The sequence below is a fragment of the Mirounga angustirostris genome, unplaced genomic scaffold, assembly GCF_029215605.1.
Source record: "Mirounga angustirostris isolate CCGP_5_RB_7025 unplaced genomic scaffold, mMirAng1.0.hap1 SCAF_14, whole genome shotgun sequence".
Taxonomy (NCBI): domain Eukaryota; kingdom Metazoa; phylum Chordata; class Mammalia; order Carnivora; family Phocidae; genus Mirounga; species Mirounga angustirostris.
This window is the reverse complement of record NW_026991722.1, coordinates 75,561,404-75,578,813: the sequence shown is the minus strand read 5'-3', so window position 1 is coordinate 75,578,813 and position 17,410 is coordinate 75,561,404. Positions and strand designations below refer to the sequence as shown.

The following is a 17,410-nucleotide window of genomic DNA, read 5'->3' as shown; positions in this document are numbered from 1 at the left end:
GGACTCTGAGCTTTAAAACCCAGCTCCAAAGTGTCCTCTTAGGAGGACTCCCTCAACTACCCCCGTGGTGGTCATTCATTTATTTGCTGCCCCCCAACCCCCAGGCTCCCAGCACCGAGGGGGCCAGAACAGGCTGTATCCACCTTGGTCACCCCTCTGCTGAGCATGGGGTGGGGACACAGGAGGCCTGTGGGGAGCATTTGGTGACTATAAGCTGTGCACGTGCTTTAGGCGTATTCAGGGCCTTCTTTCATGCAAGCTGTCCCCCCTGCCCAGAGCACCCAACCCAGCATTCTCCATATGGCCATCTCCTTCTCATTCTGGAGGTCATCTCCTCAGGGAAGTCCCCTGGGACTACCCTGGATAACAGGACCCGTCCTCCCTGTTAGTCTCTCTTGCTGCTCATGGCTCTTCCTTTCTTAGCATTCGGCAGGCGCCCAGAACAGTGCCAAGCATACAGTAAGTGCTCAATAGTATCTGTGAAGGTATGAATTTATCACTATACATCATCCGTTATTGTCTGTCTCTTCTCCTCGACTGAGGACAGGGCCATGTTCTAGCGTTTCTTCCGGGGACCCAACATAGCACTGGGTAAACAGTAGGTGCTAAATAAGTGTTTGTGGAATAAATGATGTCTTAAAGCCATGTTGAGTCCAGAGTAATTTAAGTGAATGACACTCAGCCCCTGAGGGTTGGACTGTGGAGTTGTGGTGGAGACAGTTCTAGGAAGTTGTGGTAAGGTGGAGGCCCCTGCCCAGCAGACCCTACTCAGCCATGACCCAGAACGTCATTTATAGTCTATGGTGCATGAATGGCACAGACCAGTGAACAGCTGTGTGCCTATGGGGGTGGGGAGCACTGGGTGCTTAATGAAATAGGGGCTTCAGGCAGTGAGTTAGAGGGAGAAGAGTCAGAAAGAGAAGGCATATTTGAGAGGGTCAGAGGGTGGAGGCATGTCTGGGAGGGTCAGAGGGAGGAGGCATATTTGGGAAGGTCAGAGGGAAGAGACATATCTGGTAGGATCAGAGGGAGGAGACATGTCTGGGAGAGCCAGAGTGAGAAGGCATACCTCAGCAGGGTTTTCACTTACTTGGATGCCGCCTCCTCATCATATTTCCGCCGCAGTTCCAGCAGCTCTGTCTGTGTGGCCTTTAACGCTGGGAAAAAGTAAAGAGCCAGGGTGAAGCACCTCCCACTTCCCCCAGGAGCCCACTCCTTCTGCAGGGTTCAGAAGGCAGAATGAAGTTCAAGGTAGTAAGGGAAGACCGTTCTTTTCTTTTTTTTTTTTTTTTTAAAGATTTTATTTATTTATTTGAAAGAGAGAGACACAGCGAGAGAGGGAACACAAGCAGGGGGAGTGGGAGAGGGAGAAGCAGGCTTCCCCGCAGAGCAAGGAGCCCGATGTGGGGGCTCGATCCCAGGACCCCGGGATCATGACCTGAGCCGAAGGCAGACGCTTAACCGACTGAGCCACCCAGGCGCCCCAGGGAAGACCTTTCTTTTGGTTAGAACCAGTGACAGCTAGAGTTTCCTGCCCATGGAGAGGCTTCAAGCTGGTTGGAGGGCAGACAGGATGACCCTCTAGGAGTCTACGAAGCTCAGAGGACCCAGGCAAGTGGTAGGGGTCTGTCTGTCCCATGGCCTTGTGTATGAGCTGCCCCACACCCTTAGGTCACTCCAGGACCTGGGTGGGGCCATCTGTCCATGAGCTCACCCACTCCAAGGTTCAGACAGGGAGGAGCAATGAAGTCAACAGATATGTGTTAATTATGAGAAATTTCTTATGAAATTCAAGATTTCTGATTTCTCCAAGAAGATTGAAAGCTTGGTGACACTGGGTCATATGGCAGTAGCTGGCTGATGCTCAACAGTGGCCATCTCTTTAGTCAAGGCCCAGGTGGCCCAGTTTGCCCCAGACCCCACCCTGCCCGACTGCCTTCCCTAACCTGACCGGCTTGGTTGTATGTCTAGCCCCTGCAGGCACTGAGTTCGCCACCCCTGATTTAATTCTACTTCTCAAACTCTCTCTCCACAGCAATGTGGCCTCCAGGGACTGGGCTCAGACCCCCATGGTATAAAGCTGATCTACCCCCTTCCTCCTCAAACTGCATTCCCCCACCCCCGCCCCACCTTCCTGATTCTAGACTACCTGAGCTTGTGTTCACAGAGTCACTGTCCCCTCCCACTCCTCCTCCTGGTCTGACAGGGTTGGGGAGGTGCACGGGGCCAGGGAATGTGTGCCAGATACATACCTGAATGTAGGACTTTGATCTTTTCCTCTGCCTCCCCCAGTCTGGCTGCCAAAGTGATTTGTACTTCTTGAAGGCCCCTGCGGAGAGACCGGGCCTGCTCACCCTGGCTCTGCACACGCCCATGTGCATGGGCCCTGCCTGGGTCCCTGAGTCGGTCCTCCTGGCTTCCTAACCCACTCACCTGCTCCCTGTAATCTGTACCGCTGCCTTTTTAACCAGCCCTTAAACATGATATTCAGGCATTTGGCTGCCTTGCTCTTTTGCTGACTGTGTGGACCTATATCAGCCAGTGACCTTGCCTCTCTGGGCGTCAGTTTCCTCACCTGTAAAATAAGGTTCTGCTGGGGTCTGCCTCGTGGCTGCTATGAGACATCTTCAGCGTGATGTGGGGTACCTGGTGCTCCCTCAGTACCATTACTTACTATTCCTGTCCTTGGGGAGGCATTTTTTCCCGTCTTTGTGTCAGTTGTTTGGGATGGTTGTCCAGCCCACTGTAGCCTAGAGCTTCGGTGTGATGCAAGTGTCTCAACAGAGACAGAGGGGCCCCAGCTGGACTGGGGGAGGGTTTATACAAAGCCTGGGCCTTCTGTTGTCTGGCTCAGAGACTCTAGGGAAGGAGCCCCTTTACCTCTGGTCCTACACCCTGTCCCTTCCCCTCTCTCACACCACTCTAGGCACACTCACCTCCTTGCTGGTCAAACACACCAGGAATGTTTCTACCTCAGGGCCTTTGCTCTGGTTGTCCCCTCTGTCTGAAACACCCTTCCCCATAGATCTGCAAGTTTCACTCCCCCACCTCCTTGGGGCTTTGCTTACCTCCTCAGTGAGGCCTCCCCTTATACCCTATTTAAAACTTCAGCTTCAATCTCCAACGCTCCCTCCTTTATTTTTCTTCACAACGTTTATGGTCATGTAGCAGACTATTTACTTTATTTATCTTGTTTATTTGTGTCTTCCTCATGAGAAAGTAAACTCCAGGAGAGCAGGGAGGCTTGTCCATTTGTTCCCTGCTGTGCCCCTAAAACAGTGCTTGGCACACAGCAGGTGGCTCCATAAATACATGGAACAAGTGAATACGAAATAAGTAAATGAAAGGATGAATGTAATGACCACCATGAAGCTGTCCTAGAAATGCCCCCAAAGATCCAGATTTATAATAATCCAGGTATTATTACTCCCACATCAACCATTTACTGACTTATACTCCTTCAAGTGAGTGCGGAGCTAAACACATATATTCATTCTCACGGTAGACTAGGAGTTGATATCACCTGTCCACTTGATCAGGCTACAGTACCCAGTTATTCAACCACACACTAATCTTGGGGTTGCTGTGAAGGTATTCTGTAGATGGGCTTAACATCTACAGTCGGTTGACATTAAGTAAAGGAGAAGAATCTCAATAATGTGGGTGGGCCTCGTCTAATCAGTTGCAGGTCTTAAGAATAAAACCGAGGAAGAAGAACTTCTGCCTCAAGACTGCAGCACCTACTCCTGCCTGACTTTCCAGCCTGCTGGCTGGCTCTACTGATTCAGACTTGTCAGCCCCAACTGTGTGAACTAAGTCCTTGAAATATGTGTCTTAATTAAAATAGAAAATCCTTCTGGTTTTATTTCTGTGGGGAACCCTGACTAATACACCACCATTAGCCCCATTCTCCAACTGGGAAAACTGAAGCTCAGACAGGTGATGTGAGCTGCCCAGGGCTGGCCACTGAGCTGCTGAGGTAGGGCTGGAAACCCGGGCCTGCATCTCTATCTCCAACCTGCATCTGGATTCCCTGAAGGTCCCACCTCCCAGCCAGGCGGGGCAGCAGGGGCCCACCTGTTCCTCCCCACTCACTTTTGTTTCTCCGCCTCATTTCTCTGCAGCAAAGTCTCTGTCAGGAGGGCTTTGCTGGGAATGCCCGGGAGGCGGCTCCCCTCAGTCAGCGTGGGCCCTGCTGGAGATGTCCCCTCTCTCTGCTCTGGAGGGAAAAAAGAGGGAAAACCACCCATCACTGGAAGTGGCATGGCAGCCAGAGGTGCCTTCTGCAAACCGGAGGGACTGGCAGTGCTGGGACAAGACTTAATTTCCCAAACTCGGGTGTTAGAGAGAGTGCAGCTGGAGAGACCTGCCATCACCATGGTCAGCTGGGTTGTCACCGTGGGGGGTGTGTGTGAACGAATGTCAAGTTCCCATGTGCCAGTCTCAGCCAGCAAGCCCAGAGGCTTTTTTACTCTCTTGGACCTCTTCCTGCCTCCTCGGCCTTCTTACTTTTTTAAGAGTCATGGTAAAATATACATAAAAGTATACAATTCAGTGACATTTAATACATTCACAGTATTGTGCAACCGTTAGCATTAATTCCAGAATGCTGTCACTACCCCAAAAGGAAGCCAGTCCCCACTAAGTAGTCACTCCTTTTTCCCACTCCCCTAGCCCTTGGCAACCACCAATCTGCTTTCTGTCTCTGGGGATTTGCATATCCTGGATATTTCCTATCACTGGAATCATACATAATATATGTCCTTTTGTGTCTGGTTTCTTTCACTTAGCAAAATGTTTTCGAGGTTCATCCAGGTTGTAGCATGGATCAGACCGTCACTCGTTTACTCGTTTTTATGGTTAAATAATATTCCATTTCATGGACAGGCCACATTTTGTTTTTCCATTCATCTGCTGATAGACATCTGGATTGTTTCCACCTCTGGCTGTTGTGAATAGTGCTACTGTGAACATTTTTGTACATGTGTTTGTTTGAGCACCTGTTCTTAGTTCTTTGGAGTAGATACCTAGGAGTGAAATTGCTGGGTCATGGGGTAACTGTAGGTGACGGCACACACTCAGATGCTCAGTCATAGCCCACCACACCTGCGGGTGCCCCTGGGCAGGGCCCACATTGGGTCCAGCTTTGCAGACCCGTGGTGGCTCCTTCAGGGGTTCAGTGTGTGTCTTTGGCACTCAATTTGTCATGAGGAGAAAGGGTGCTCAGGGGCCAGCCATCGAGGGTGAATGTCTCAAGAATTCCAAAATCTGGGCTCCTGACCTTGGGTCCGACTGACTCCATTACGTTCTGTCCTGTCACCTGTGGTGAGTGCAGAGCTGGGCAGTTTGTAGAGTGAGTCCCTTGAGGGCCTGACAGAGTGTTCAGGGCCTGGCTTGTTCTTACGCAGGCACACACACACACACACACACACAGAGGGAACTTTGCCGGGGCTGAGGCCACAGCAGTGAATAAACAAACAACGTTTGACCATCACGAAGCACAGCACTCACGGAGAGACACAGCCCAGGGCCAAGGTCAAGAGCCCTTGGTTTGAATCCCTGTTGGCAGCCCACTGCCTCTGAGACTCAGTTTCCCTGCTTGTCAAATGGGGCCAGTGACACCTTAGAAGGTTGATACAAGGGGACAGTGGGAAGCCGTGTGAAAGGCACATGGCACAGCGCAAATGCTCTGAAGCGGCGGTTCCCACAACTGCCATTATTCTGATAGAGGGAAGTTCAAACCCTAAAGGGACCTCAGAGACTGCACAGAGCCATCTGTATATGAGCTGGCTTGTCAGGGAGGCTGGAAGGGCATTCTGGGTACAGGAACAGAGCTGGCAAAGTGGTGTATTTTAGTCACCATAAATCTTCCCCAGAGGACTCTGCCAAGGACCAGGCATACAGTAGGTGCTCACTAGGCACTGGGAGGTAGGGAGGGAGCTGTGAATTGGGGAGTGTGCCAGAGCAGTCAAACTTTGATTTGGCAGGCCTCAGCCCATTATCTCCAGGAGATAGACCAGGGATCTGCAATGACAGCCCTTGGGCCAAAACTGGCCCATCACCTGTTTTGTCTATAAAGTTTTATTGGAACACAACCACACCCACTCATTTACCTATGTTCTATGGCTTTTTTCCACACAGAGTTGAGTAGTCGTGACAGAAAATGTGTGGCTGGCAAAGTCTGAAGTATTTACTCTCCTGGCACTTTACCAAAAAAAAGAAGGTAATCTCGCTGACTTTTGAGGTAAATTCTCCTCATTTATTCCTTAGACTCTTCCCCTCTTCTCTGCTTCATTTTCCCCCCAAAGCCTTTCTTACCACCTGAAATACTGTATGTTTAACATTTACTGGTTGACAGTCAGCCTTTCCCTCTAGAAGGTCAGTGCCACGAGGACAGGGATTTTTGTCTGTTTTGTTCCCAGATATGTCACCGGTGCCTATGACAGTGCCTGGCTTGCAGCTCAATGAACACCCAAGACTCAGATGGTTACCAATAGCTTTCACATGCAGACTTGCTCCTCCCCACGGAGACCTCCTACCTCACCTGCCAGAGGTAACCACAAAGCCGAATTTTGTCCATCATTTCCTTGCTTTTAATTATCATAATATATGTATATCTGAACTCTATTTTTAGCTCTCCCAGTTTCCTGACTTGTCTCATTTGATACTGAAACAGTGCTGTGTTCACCACATCCTGTTCCCCTCCCTTGTTGGGCACATAGTCAGACTGTACTTCCCCGGCTCCCTTGCAGCTGGGTGTGGCCACGTGACGGAGTTTTGGTCACTGGGATGTGGCTGGAAGTGACGTGTGCCACTTCTGAGCCTGGAGCCATAAACTTCGGTATGATCCTCCACACTTTTTCTCTGCCTGTCAGCCGGTTGTGACAGTCGCCATGACTCTGGGTGTCATGTGTCAAAGAGGGCAGAATCGCAGCAGGGGACAGGGAGCATCCCCTCCCACTTCCCGCCCTTCAAATACTTTAGACTTGTGGGATTTGCAGTTGGGTTGTTCCAGCAGTGGTGTACCATAACCCATCCTACATCTAAGATGATAAAGTTGAGCTCCTTGCTGCCGCCACGCCCACCCCTCCAAAGGTGGCCAAGATTGGCGGCTGAAGATCCACAGCCCATTTGTTTACGATGGACATCCCATAAGGCCTTCTTAGTACCTTTGGGGCCAAGGAGCTCGGGGTGCCTCTTCCACGAAGTGTGGAGGTCTCGCCGCGGCTGCCCACTGGGGTCGAAGCTGGGGGGCTGCAGTCTGTCGTCTAGGCTGCGCGTCGCTTCAAACACAGGCACGGGGTCTGCACACACAGAGAGAGGAGCCCAGGAGTGGTGGGGGCCCTGAGGGCTGAGGCCGCTCTACAGGGAGCGGAGGGGACCATCCACAGGAGCCTTCTGGAGTTGCTCTGACGGCTTAGGAGAGCAATGTGGAATTTCTGCTTTGTGAGGGAGCAGCCTTCTTCAGGGACCTGCTCAGGGGAGTGTGTGCCATCCCCATGGATAGGGGTGTCTTGCCCACTGGGAATAATAACAACAACAATAACTGTCACAATAACTGCATTTTCTGGATTCTATGGTGCCATCCGTGGTGGCCCTGAGACTGTGTCTTGTATGCCACCAACCACAGGAGGTGTCTGTAAACAAGGACCCCACTCTGACAACCATCAGTCTGAGGTCAGCCTTCCCCCTGGCCTTCCCACACAGACCTGCAGGCAGCTGGGGATGGGGCTGACTCCTGAGGGGCACCAGACCAAGGGGCCTGGGTCTGGTCCATGTAGCATGGATCCTGGGTCCTGGTCTAATCTATACTTGTTTTTCAGGACTGCTCTGAGGACCAACGACTCCTCCAAGGCCTGCCCAGCACTGTACAGATGGTCCAGACTAAACCGTCTGGATGCTTCCACCCAGTTCCTTACCTCTTCTTCCTCCGACACCTCTCCCACCTCCCTCCCTATTTTCCTTCCCCTGCATTTCCTCAAATCTTTCTATCTATTATCTATCTATCTATCTATCTATCTATCTATCTATCTATCTATCTATCTATCTATCATCTATCTATCTATCTAATCCTTGGGGTGCTTCTCAATGGACCTGGACCAACACACCATCATTTGTTACATGCATGGTCTATTTTAAAAAATATATTTTTTATTTATTTATTTATTAGCGAGAGAGAGAGAGAGAGAGAGAGAGAGAGAGCATAAGAGGGGGAAGGGGCAGAAGGCGAAGAGAGGGAGAGGCACTCTCCGCTGAGTAGGGAAACTGGACTCTGGGATCATGACCTGAGCCAAAGGCAGACGCCCAACTGACTGAGCCACCCACGTGCCCCCATGTGTGGTTGATTAAATAATGGCTTTTCTGGGGGTGAAATACATACCTGGATGTAAGATACCTCCCAATTTCTCAATAGCTAAAAGATGAGGAATCTGTAGGTCCTTCTGCATGGAATTATGTCCCCTCCCTGCCCCCCTCCGTGCCCCCCCCCCATCTAGTAAGACCTTCCTCTTCCTTCAGATCTAGATTCCAGCAGTTCTTTCAGGTACCTCTCCCCAATTCCCAACTGTGGGCAGGTACTAAGAACACCTGGATAATGCCAGAGGTTTGTATGACCTCTTTTAGGTTACAAAGCTGTTCATGAAAATGGGTTCCCATGATGCTCCCAGCATCCCCTGGAGGCTGGCTTGGATTCAACTCATTTTCACAGATGAGGAAACCAGCTCAGAGAAGCCAGGTGACTTGCTGAAGGGTGGAGGTGAAGTTAAAGTCTGGGTCTCTTTCTCAGATGCCACAAAGGCTTCCTAACCCAGAGGTGTGGACATTTCCACCCAAGCAGCCCAGGTGGGTGTTCATGGGGACCCAGGAAAGCCAGGGCCCCCTTGCTCCAGACCAAGGGGCCTGGGTCTGGTCCATGTAGCATGGATCCTGGGTCCTGGTCTAATCTATACTTGTTTTTCAGGACTGCTGTGTGACTCTGGCAAACAACTCTACCTCTCTGTGCCTCACCATAAAAGTACCAACCTCATAGGGCTGGGATGAGGATCCATACACATAAAGTGCTCAATACAGCGCCTGGCATTTGGTCACCTTGGAACAAATGGAAACCCTGGCTATTCCTGCCTTTCTGAGCTCCAGTCACACTGGCTTACTCTTAGTTCCTCAAAAGCACCTTTCTACCCTGGAGCCTTTGTCTGGGCAAGAGCCACTGCCAGGAACACCCTGTCTTCTCCTTTAACCTCTTTCTGCTAGTTAATGCTTAATCACCTTTCATATTGCAACTCAAATGCCACTTCTTCCAGGAAGCCTGCCTTGACCAGTCAGTCATTCCTCCATCTGAGCTCTCCCAGCTGCCAGCAACTTTCCTTTACAGCGTTCATTGTACTTACAATTTTCATTGATTGGCAAGTCTACCTAATTAACACCCACTGGTCTGCAAACTCCACAAGGCAGGGCTGGGACTGCATCTGTTTTTGCTCCCGACTGGACCCCTTGTGGGTGAATGAAGTCCAACATGCAATCTGACCCAATAAACATCTGCTGATGGAAGAAATGGGGCAGTGTCTACATACAGGAGCCTTCAGGTCCGGCTGGAACAAGGTCGCCTCTGCGTTTTATCCCTCTCCTCCTGTCTGTTTGTTTAGGTGGCGGGATACTCTGACAATGGGCGTTTGTGCCGAGGTAAGCAGGTGCGCGGGAACGCTGCTGTCTTCCCTCTGTCAGCACTCCCCCCATGCCCCGTCATTAGGCAGGGCCTGCTCAGCGGGGTATGCCATTATGTCTCCCCGGGCTGATGTAATTATACATTGACATAATTAACCCAGCAAGCGCATTAGGCAGGCCAGCTAAAAATTCATCTATAATTATTTGTTGTGTGCATGCTAATGAGTCCATCTGCACTGCCTTTGTACAACACGGACAAATTAATTTACAAGTCTGGATTTTTTAATAAGTTCAAGGAAACGCTTCCTCTTGTGTCCTGGTTTTTCAGAAAGGAAGAGAAAGGCCACGAGCACTTGCCAGGGTCAGGGAAGTTAGATAAACATGGGAGGGTGCAGCTCTGAGCGGGCCATGGAGGTCTCACTCTGGTTCCAAGGAGGTGGAAAAGATCCAGCTCGTGGCTTGGGGGCTCGCTGGCCACGAGCCCAAATAAGCCGAACGATTACACTTGGGTGATAAAGGGTATCATCCACCTCATTTCCAGGGATCAGGGATTGACGCTTCACTCCTTCACTCTGCTTGGAGGCGCTGTGGGCCACTCCTTGCTGCCTTGTGCACTCTGTCCAGGGCGAGCTGCCTTTAGGTGGGCCTCTGGAGAGGTTGGAGGAACAGGGTTGACTGGATCCCTGCTACTTTTTTTTTTTTTTTTTTGATAGAGGTCTAGCAATTCCAAGGCTCCCGTTTTTTGCCTTCATTCGCTGGTACAGGGTAGAAGATAGTGGTTAAGCTCACAGAAGCTGAAGCCCTGCTCTGTCCAAATCTCAAGGAGCCGTGAGCCTCGTTTCCCCGCTAATACAGTGGGAGACCTACAGCAGTTTCTAATTCCCAGGAATTATTATTGGAAAGATTAAAAAAGATACCAACAGAGGCAATATGATTCAAGGGCTGCTGGGGCCAGCTCTGGCTCCAGACTGGCCAATAACTTTGGACAGTTAGTTAACCTCTCAGAGCCTCCATTTTCTCATCTGTAAAATGGGGCCACGTTATGACGTCTGGATGCGAGAACACAGAGATCTGCATGGTGCTAGGTGCATAGCTGGGTTTGGTAAGTGTGATAAGGCTGCTATTATGTGAGGGGAGGCAGCATGCCTGGTCCTGTGGTGATCTGGAGGCCGGCTGTCTGCTTGGTGATGCTCTGCGGAATCTCGGGATCAGGTATGGCCTCATGTATTCTCATCAGTCTCCAGGAGATCCAGAATCTAATAATCCTGCTTTGAACTCCACTCTGGGACCCAAAAAAACCAAAAGGGTCCCCAGTGCACAGAGGGGGAAAAGTGGGGTCCTGTGACTTCCCTGAAGTCCGCCAGCGAGTTGGTGGCAGGACTGAGATAGGTCCTTGGGCCTCTTCTTCCCATACTTCCTTCCTGGTTCCCCGATTTGAGGGAGAAGGTGTCAGGGGGTATTCAGATGACTCAGCCAAAGTCAAACCGTGACTGAATCTAACAACCAAAAGCACTTTACATGAATTAGAATTCCTACAGTCTTCACCACAGCACTATGAGGTAGGTACTGTTGTGTCCCCATTTTACAGATGGGGGAACTGAGGCATAAAGGGGCAGGGTGAAGTCATTTCCCCAAGGTAAGGCCCAGTAAGGTAGATGTTGCTAGTCTCCATTTTCCAGACAAGAAAATGAAGGCCCAGAGAAGAGATGCCATGTGCCCAAGGTCACATAGCTCAGAAGTGGCAGAGGTGGGATTTGAACTCAGGGTGCCAGGTGATTCTCAAGGCAGGACACGGGGATTTTACTATTAGGCCAGGAGCCTGAGACTGATGGCTCTGTTCCTTGGCCTTGCTGTCAGCTTGCTGTGTGACCTTGGACAGAGCACCAGACCTCCCTGGGCTCTCCGTTCAAATTCCTATTACAGGCATATCAACACTGGATGTCAATCAGATAGGGGTGGGGTCCTGTCAAAGTGAGTGCTTTTGGCCCTGGGCCTATCCCTTAGAGCCGGGATGCTTGGCAGAAAGATTAGAGACCTTCACAGGCTAGCTTGACACAAGGGGTGCAAATGTTATGAATTCCCAAATCACCCTCAGACAGAGGGGGAGGGGGCCAGGCTGGGAGACTGAGGGTCAGTTCCCTGCTGTGACATCTCCAGAGAAAGTCACTTAGGCTCTGTGTGTCTCAGTTTCCCCGTCGGTAAAATGGGGACAGCAGGACCTAATGCTTACGGCTGTGCAGGGATCCCCTGAGATGCTGAGCCCCGTAACGGTGCCTGGCACCCAGCAGACTCGAAGTGAGTGTTGCCCTACGCTTATCATTAAGACTTGTGGCAGCCGTGGAAACTCCTGCAAGGGGTCCGTGACACAGCAGGGCTGTACTTCTGATCTACTGTAGTGTTAGCTCAGGCCACGCCTGTCTGGGGCTGCTCCCAGCCCAACCGAGCATGTCAGGGGGTGCAGAGCAGGGCCACTCCTGACGGTGCTGGGACAGGCAACCCTTGTATCATGGACTGAACTGTGTCTCTCCAAATCCATGTATTAAAGCCCTAACCCCCTGATGTGGCCGTATTTGGAGACAGGGCCTCTAATCCTCTAGGACCGGTGTCCTTATATGAAGAATAAAACACCAGAACTCTCTCTGCACGTGCACAGAGAAAGGCCCTGTGAAGGCAGCGAAGGCAGCCATCTGCAAGCTGGGAGGAGAGCCCTCACCAGAAACCAGCCTGCTGGGACCTTGATCTTGGACTTCCAGCCTCCAGAACTGTGAGAGATACATTTCTGTTGTTTAGGCCACCTGGTCTGTGGTATTGTCAGACCAGCCTGAGCAGACGAGCACACCTTGCTTCGGCACCACCTGTCAGCCTCGCCGAGACTTTCCCAGAGCTGCACGGCAGTCTGAGGGTCTTCCCACCAAGCTTCCTTCTTCCCCTCACCCCCAGGTTGGGACCAGCATTGCCATCTAAAGGCTCTCCCTGCCTCCTCCTCTCCCTCTCCTTCATCCGCCACAGGCATCTCCCCCAATAAACCTCTTGCCTGTCTAATGCCGTCTTGGCATCTGCCTGCTTCCACAGGACCAAAACCAACATGTGACTACTCTTTCTCCTCTTGGACCCTCAGTTTTCCCATCTGTAAAATGCGGACAGCCATGGTGGCTCCCCTGTGGAGCTGCTGCTAGAATCCAGAGTCTGTGGATGTGAAACCCGTGGTGTGGTGCTGGCACTTTCTGTTGAGGAGTCTGGAGTGGGCAGAGCTCACAGAGGGACCGAGGAGTCCATGTACAGGCTTCGCTCAGCACGAGTTTGTTGAGCATCTGTGGGGGGCACGGTGGTGCCTTGTCTGTGTGTAACTGGCATCCCAGTCAGGTGATGTGGGTGGGGATGGGATTTATCCTAAGGGCAGTGGGAAGTGAGTGACACATTCTATTTCGCTTTTTTTCAAAGGCTCATCCAAGCTGCTGTGTGAGAAACGAGCTGTAGGGGGAGCCAGAGGGGAGGCTACTGGGACTGTCTGAGCTGCGATGCTGGGATCAGGGAGGCGGCTGGAGAGTGCTCAGATTCAAGAGGTAGACAGGAAGAACTGATGGGGTGCAGTGTCCTAGGCTGAATAGTGTTCCCTGAAATTCATGTCCATCCAGAACTTCGGAACTTGACCTTATTTAGAAACAGGGTCTTTGCAGAGGGAATCAAGTTAAGATGAGGTCAACTGGATTGGGGTTCACTAATCCAATGACTGGTGTCCTTTTAAGAAGAGGAGACGGCACAGAGAGACACACAGAGAAGTCCCTGCAAAGACAGAGGCAGAGACTCAAGTGATGCGTCTGCCATCAAGGATGGCCGGCCACCACCAGAGGTAGGACAGGGGACTGGAACAGGTTCTCCGCACTTTGATTTTGGACTTCTGGCCTCCAGAACGGAGAGAATAAATTTCCATGGTTTCAAACTATCTAGTTTGTGGTAATTTGGTATGGCAGCCCCAGAAAACGAATACACCATGCTCTGGAGGACACAAGTCCAAAGTCTGCCAACAGAGCTGTACTCTCCCCATCTGCTCCACGCCTTCCTCCCAGCTTCTGGTGTTACTGGCAATCCTTGGTGTTCCTTGGCCATTGTTTCTTGGCTTTGGCTCTGTTATCACATGGACTTCTCTGTGTGTCTCTCTCCTCTTCTTATAAGGACACCAGCATACTGAATTAGGGTCCACCTGATGACCTCTTCTTAACTTGATTACATCTGCAAAAACCCTCTTTCTAAATGAGGGTACCAGAGGTTAGGACCTCCACATATGTTTCTGGGGCACACAATTCAAACCATAACACGTGATAACTGACTGGATACCAACTGTGAGAGAGGCAGGACTGAGGAGCTGCCAAGACTCCCAAGTCCCATAGGAAGGAAGTCCTCACTCAAGTCTAACCTACTTCTCTCCTGCTGCACCCATCTCACCTGGCATCCAGAGAATAAGCCCGTTGTGTAAGAGAAAGCAGCAGGTCCTGGGCTCTCACTCTACTGCATTTTTAACCTCTGCAACTACTGAGGCATTGGGCTATGGGTCGAGTAGGGTCCCTGCTCTGAAAAGTATACAACAATGATGGTCTCTTACTTCCCCGGGCATTTTCTACCCTTTATTTCCTCCCTACTGGTGCATAGTGGGAATTCTTAGCTTTTACAGTATGTGGGAAACTCATTTCTTCTCACTTCCCCTATCTGGGAGAAACTCACGGAGCCCTGAGCTATATTGCTGGGGGCTGAGTTAGGGAGGAAAAAAATGACTAGCATCCAGACGGCTGGAAGATTTGCCAAATCACACACAGGTAAAATGCTCGGCTGTGGCGGCTGGCAAATCCAAGGGTTTCCCGCTTACTTTGTCCAACAGCATTAATCGATCCATCAGCTAAATGTCACTGGCTGCTCTTACAAACACAAATTGAAAGAGAGAGAAGTGACAACAGATCTTTAAAATGTTTGGAAGAGGTTTCTCAGAGGGCCTGACAGTCATGGGGAACTGGGGGAACTTGCTTTTGTTCCTCAGTCTTCCCTTTCGCCTTGGGGTCCTGCTCTGGCCTTTTACATAGTAGGTGCTCAGTAAATGTGGGTTGTGTTAAGCTTCTAAGTCTGTGGTCGCTGGTTATAGCAGCAACAGGAAGTGAATACAGTCCCTAATGCTGTCACTTATTCACCAGTACATTTTTACCGAGCACCTACTATGTGCCAGACACCATTACTTCAGTTGCCAAATATTTTCTGAGTATCTGCTGTGTGCCAGGGAGGTTTCTGGGCCCTGGAGATAGAGCAGTGAATAAGAGGGGATTTCTGCCTTCCTGGAGTTGATACTCTAGAGAGGACAGATGGATAAAGGACAAATAAACCAATGGGAGTAAGGGGGTAGAGAAGAAAAAGAAGGCAGGGCCAGGGCAGAGAGTGGCCTGACATGTGTGGTGGAGGGAATGGTGCTAATGAAGGCAGGCTGTCAGGGAACGCTTCCTTTTTTTTTTTTTTTTTAAGATTTTATTTATTTATTTGACAGAGAGAGACACAGTGAGAGAGGGAACACAAGCAGGGGGAGTGGGAGAGGGAGAAGCAGGCTTCCCGCTGAGCAGGGAGCCTGATGCGGGGCTCGATCCCAGGACCCTGGGATCATGACCCGAGCCGAAGGCAGACGTTTAACTGACTGAGCCACTGAGGTGCCCCAGGGAAAGCTTCTTGAAGGAGGTGACATTTGAACAGAGCCTTGAAGGAGATGAGGGAGCTAGCAGGGGGTGAGAGAGAGAATAATCTAGACACAGGAAGCACCAGGATAAACAGCCCCCACCAGACCAAGAAAGGGTGGTGGAACCAGCCCCCCTCCCCCCAATTACTGTCCCAGAAACAAAACTTAGCTCCATCTTCACAACAACGGACCCATTTTACAGATGAGGATGTGGGGCTGAGAGAGGCTGGCAGTGTCTGGGGACTTTTGGTGCCAGCTTCACCTCCCTTCCCTGTAGGCTGGTCTGGGTGCTGCCACCAAGGGTGGAAGTTGGGTTCAGAGCAGGCTCTGGCCCATAACCACTCTTTTCCAGTCTTTGTTCCCAAAACTCCGGCTACCATCAATCCTGGAGCAGGTGGGGCACCCATATCTGGGAAACTACGGCATGGGGTAGATAAGACCCCCATCCAGTGTCCTGAGCCAAAAGCTCCAGGGAACTGACATTTCTTCATATTCCCCCCACTCACATATGCCAGCTACTTTGCATATATTTACATCTCATTTAATCATCAAAACAATCAAATCATGTGAGAGATGGTTGTATCCCCATCTTCCAGAGGAGAAAACTGAGGCCTAGCAAAGGGAAGCCATTTGTTCAAGGCCACCAACCTAGAACAAGGCAGAGCTGAATTTGAACCCAGTACAGCCCAAATGCCAGACACTGGCATGCTCACTTCACAACTTCTGCTGTATCCACCTGCCCCTAAAAGATTACCAACGTGACATCTGTCCTTATGTGACTCAGTACCTTTTAACTCAAAAATATTTTAAAGGAAAATTTTGTCACATTATTGTAAATAGATAATTGGGATCCTGTATCATAAATAGAAGGTGCTTTAAACTGTAAAAATAAACAAAGAGAGGCTGCCTGGCTGGCTCAGTCGGGAGAGTGTGCAGCTCTGGATCTCAGGGTCGTGAGTTCAAGCCCCATGTTGGGTGATAACTGATGTTATTAAATTCTAGTTAGACTCTCTTGTTACCTAAGACTGGGAGCCCGAGGCTGGCTCTCCCTTGGCTAAAGGGGGAGACTCTCAGGTATCCTATAGGTGTTTAAGATGTTCTAGCACTGGACTGAAACTTCATCTAGAAGGAAGCATAAAGGTGACACCCAGCACGCGATGTGTTCAAAGATTTCACTGCTGTGCCAGGTACACCGAGGCTGTTCCCTGTGTCAGGTGACCCCACGAAGGGAAGTGCCACATCCCACCAAGCCCCCAACCTCCAAAGTGACCCATGTTCCCACTCTGGTGTCTGGCAAGCCTCCTATCCTGGTGTCAGGAGAAGTGACAAAACATCCCTGCACCTCCTCATCTGGAGCCAGGGAGCCTAGGGTTCTGCCGGGCTCAGCACTTCCAGCGGAAACCTTTCCATGCCCAGAGCCATGAGCGGGACTCCCCCACTTCACTCCGGCAGCAGACACACAGTCGATACATAGACGAGGGCAGTGGCAGTGGGAATCAAAGGGCTTTGGATCCAACCTAAGTGAAAAAGCCCCAAACGGGGACCCCAAATCAGAATTGTTGTTTGACTGCAACAAATCTTTTGGATTAATTGAGCACGCTGGCAGACACGGAAGATCAAATATGAACCATCTGAGGTGGCAGGTCCTGGTGGGAGTGCAGGGAGGGGGGACATTGTCAGGAAGCGCAGTGCCTTTGTCTTACAGCCACCAACCTGCTCTTTATGCATACACTGCTTAATAAAATGACTAATTCATTTTGGTTACATTGGATCTAACCCCTTAGAGAATACTGCCAACGGATTTGTAATATTTTAATACCACACCAGGCTTTACAAAGGCACTGTCAGAGATGGGTAAAACATCGTCTATTCCCTCTTCCACCACTAGCTGATGCTGTTGGTGTTTTTTCAAAAAGTGTCTACGGGGTTGGGTGGGGGGGGGGGAGCCGGGGAGCTAGGAAAAGCTGTCTCATTCCTCCCACTGTGTCCATCTGAAGGAAAGTGGCATTCAGAGCTTTTTTAGGAAAGCTGGAGTCGCGAAGG

The 17,410-nt window shown here is 50.6% G+C and overlaps 1 protein-coding gene across 3 annotated transcripts in view; it reads right to left on the bottom strand.

Moving 5' to 3' along the window:
- Window positions 1-17,410, bottom strand: part of CUX2 (cut like homeobox 2) — a 230,383-nt gene that overhangs the window by 33,365 nt on the left and 179,608 nt on the right. For 2 of the 3 annotated variants that reach the window (XM_064578366.1, XM_064578367.1), the window contains exons 5-8: window positions 7,170-7,304; window positions 4,096-4,219; window positions 2,253-2,329; window positions 1,091-1,157 (exon numbers count right to left, since the gene is read on the bottom strand). In XM_064578366.1, the coding sequence (XP_064434436.1) occupies window positions 1,091-1,157; window positions 2,253-2,329; window positions 4,096-4,219; window positions 7,170-7,304 (403 nt within the window). The remainder of the gene's footprint in view (window positions 1-1,090; window positions 1,158-2,252; window positions 2,330-4,095; window positions 4,220-7,169; window positions 7,305-17,410) is intronic. The other variant, XM_064578368.1, reaches the window with a different exon arrangement.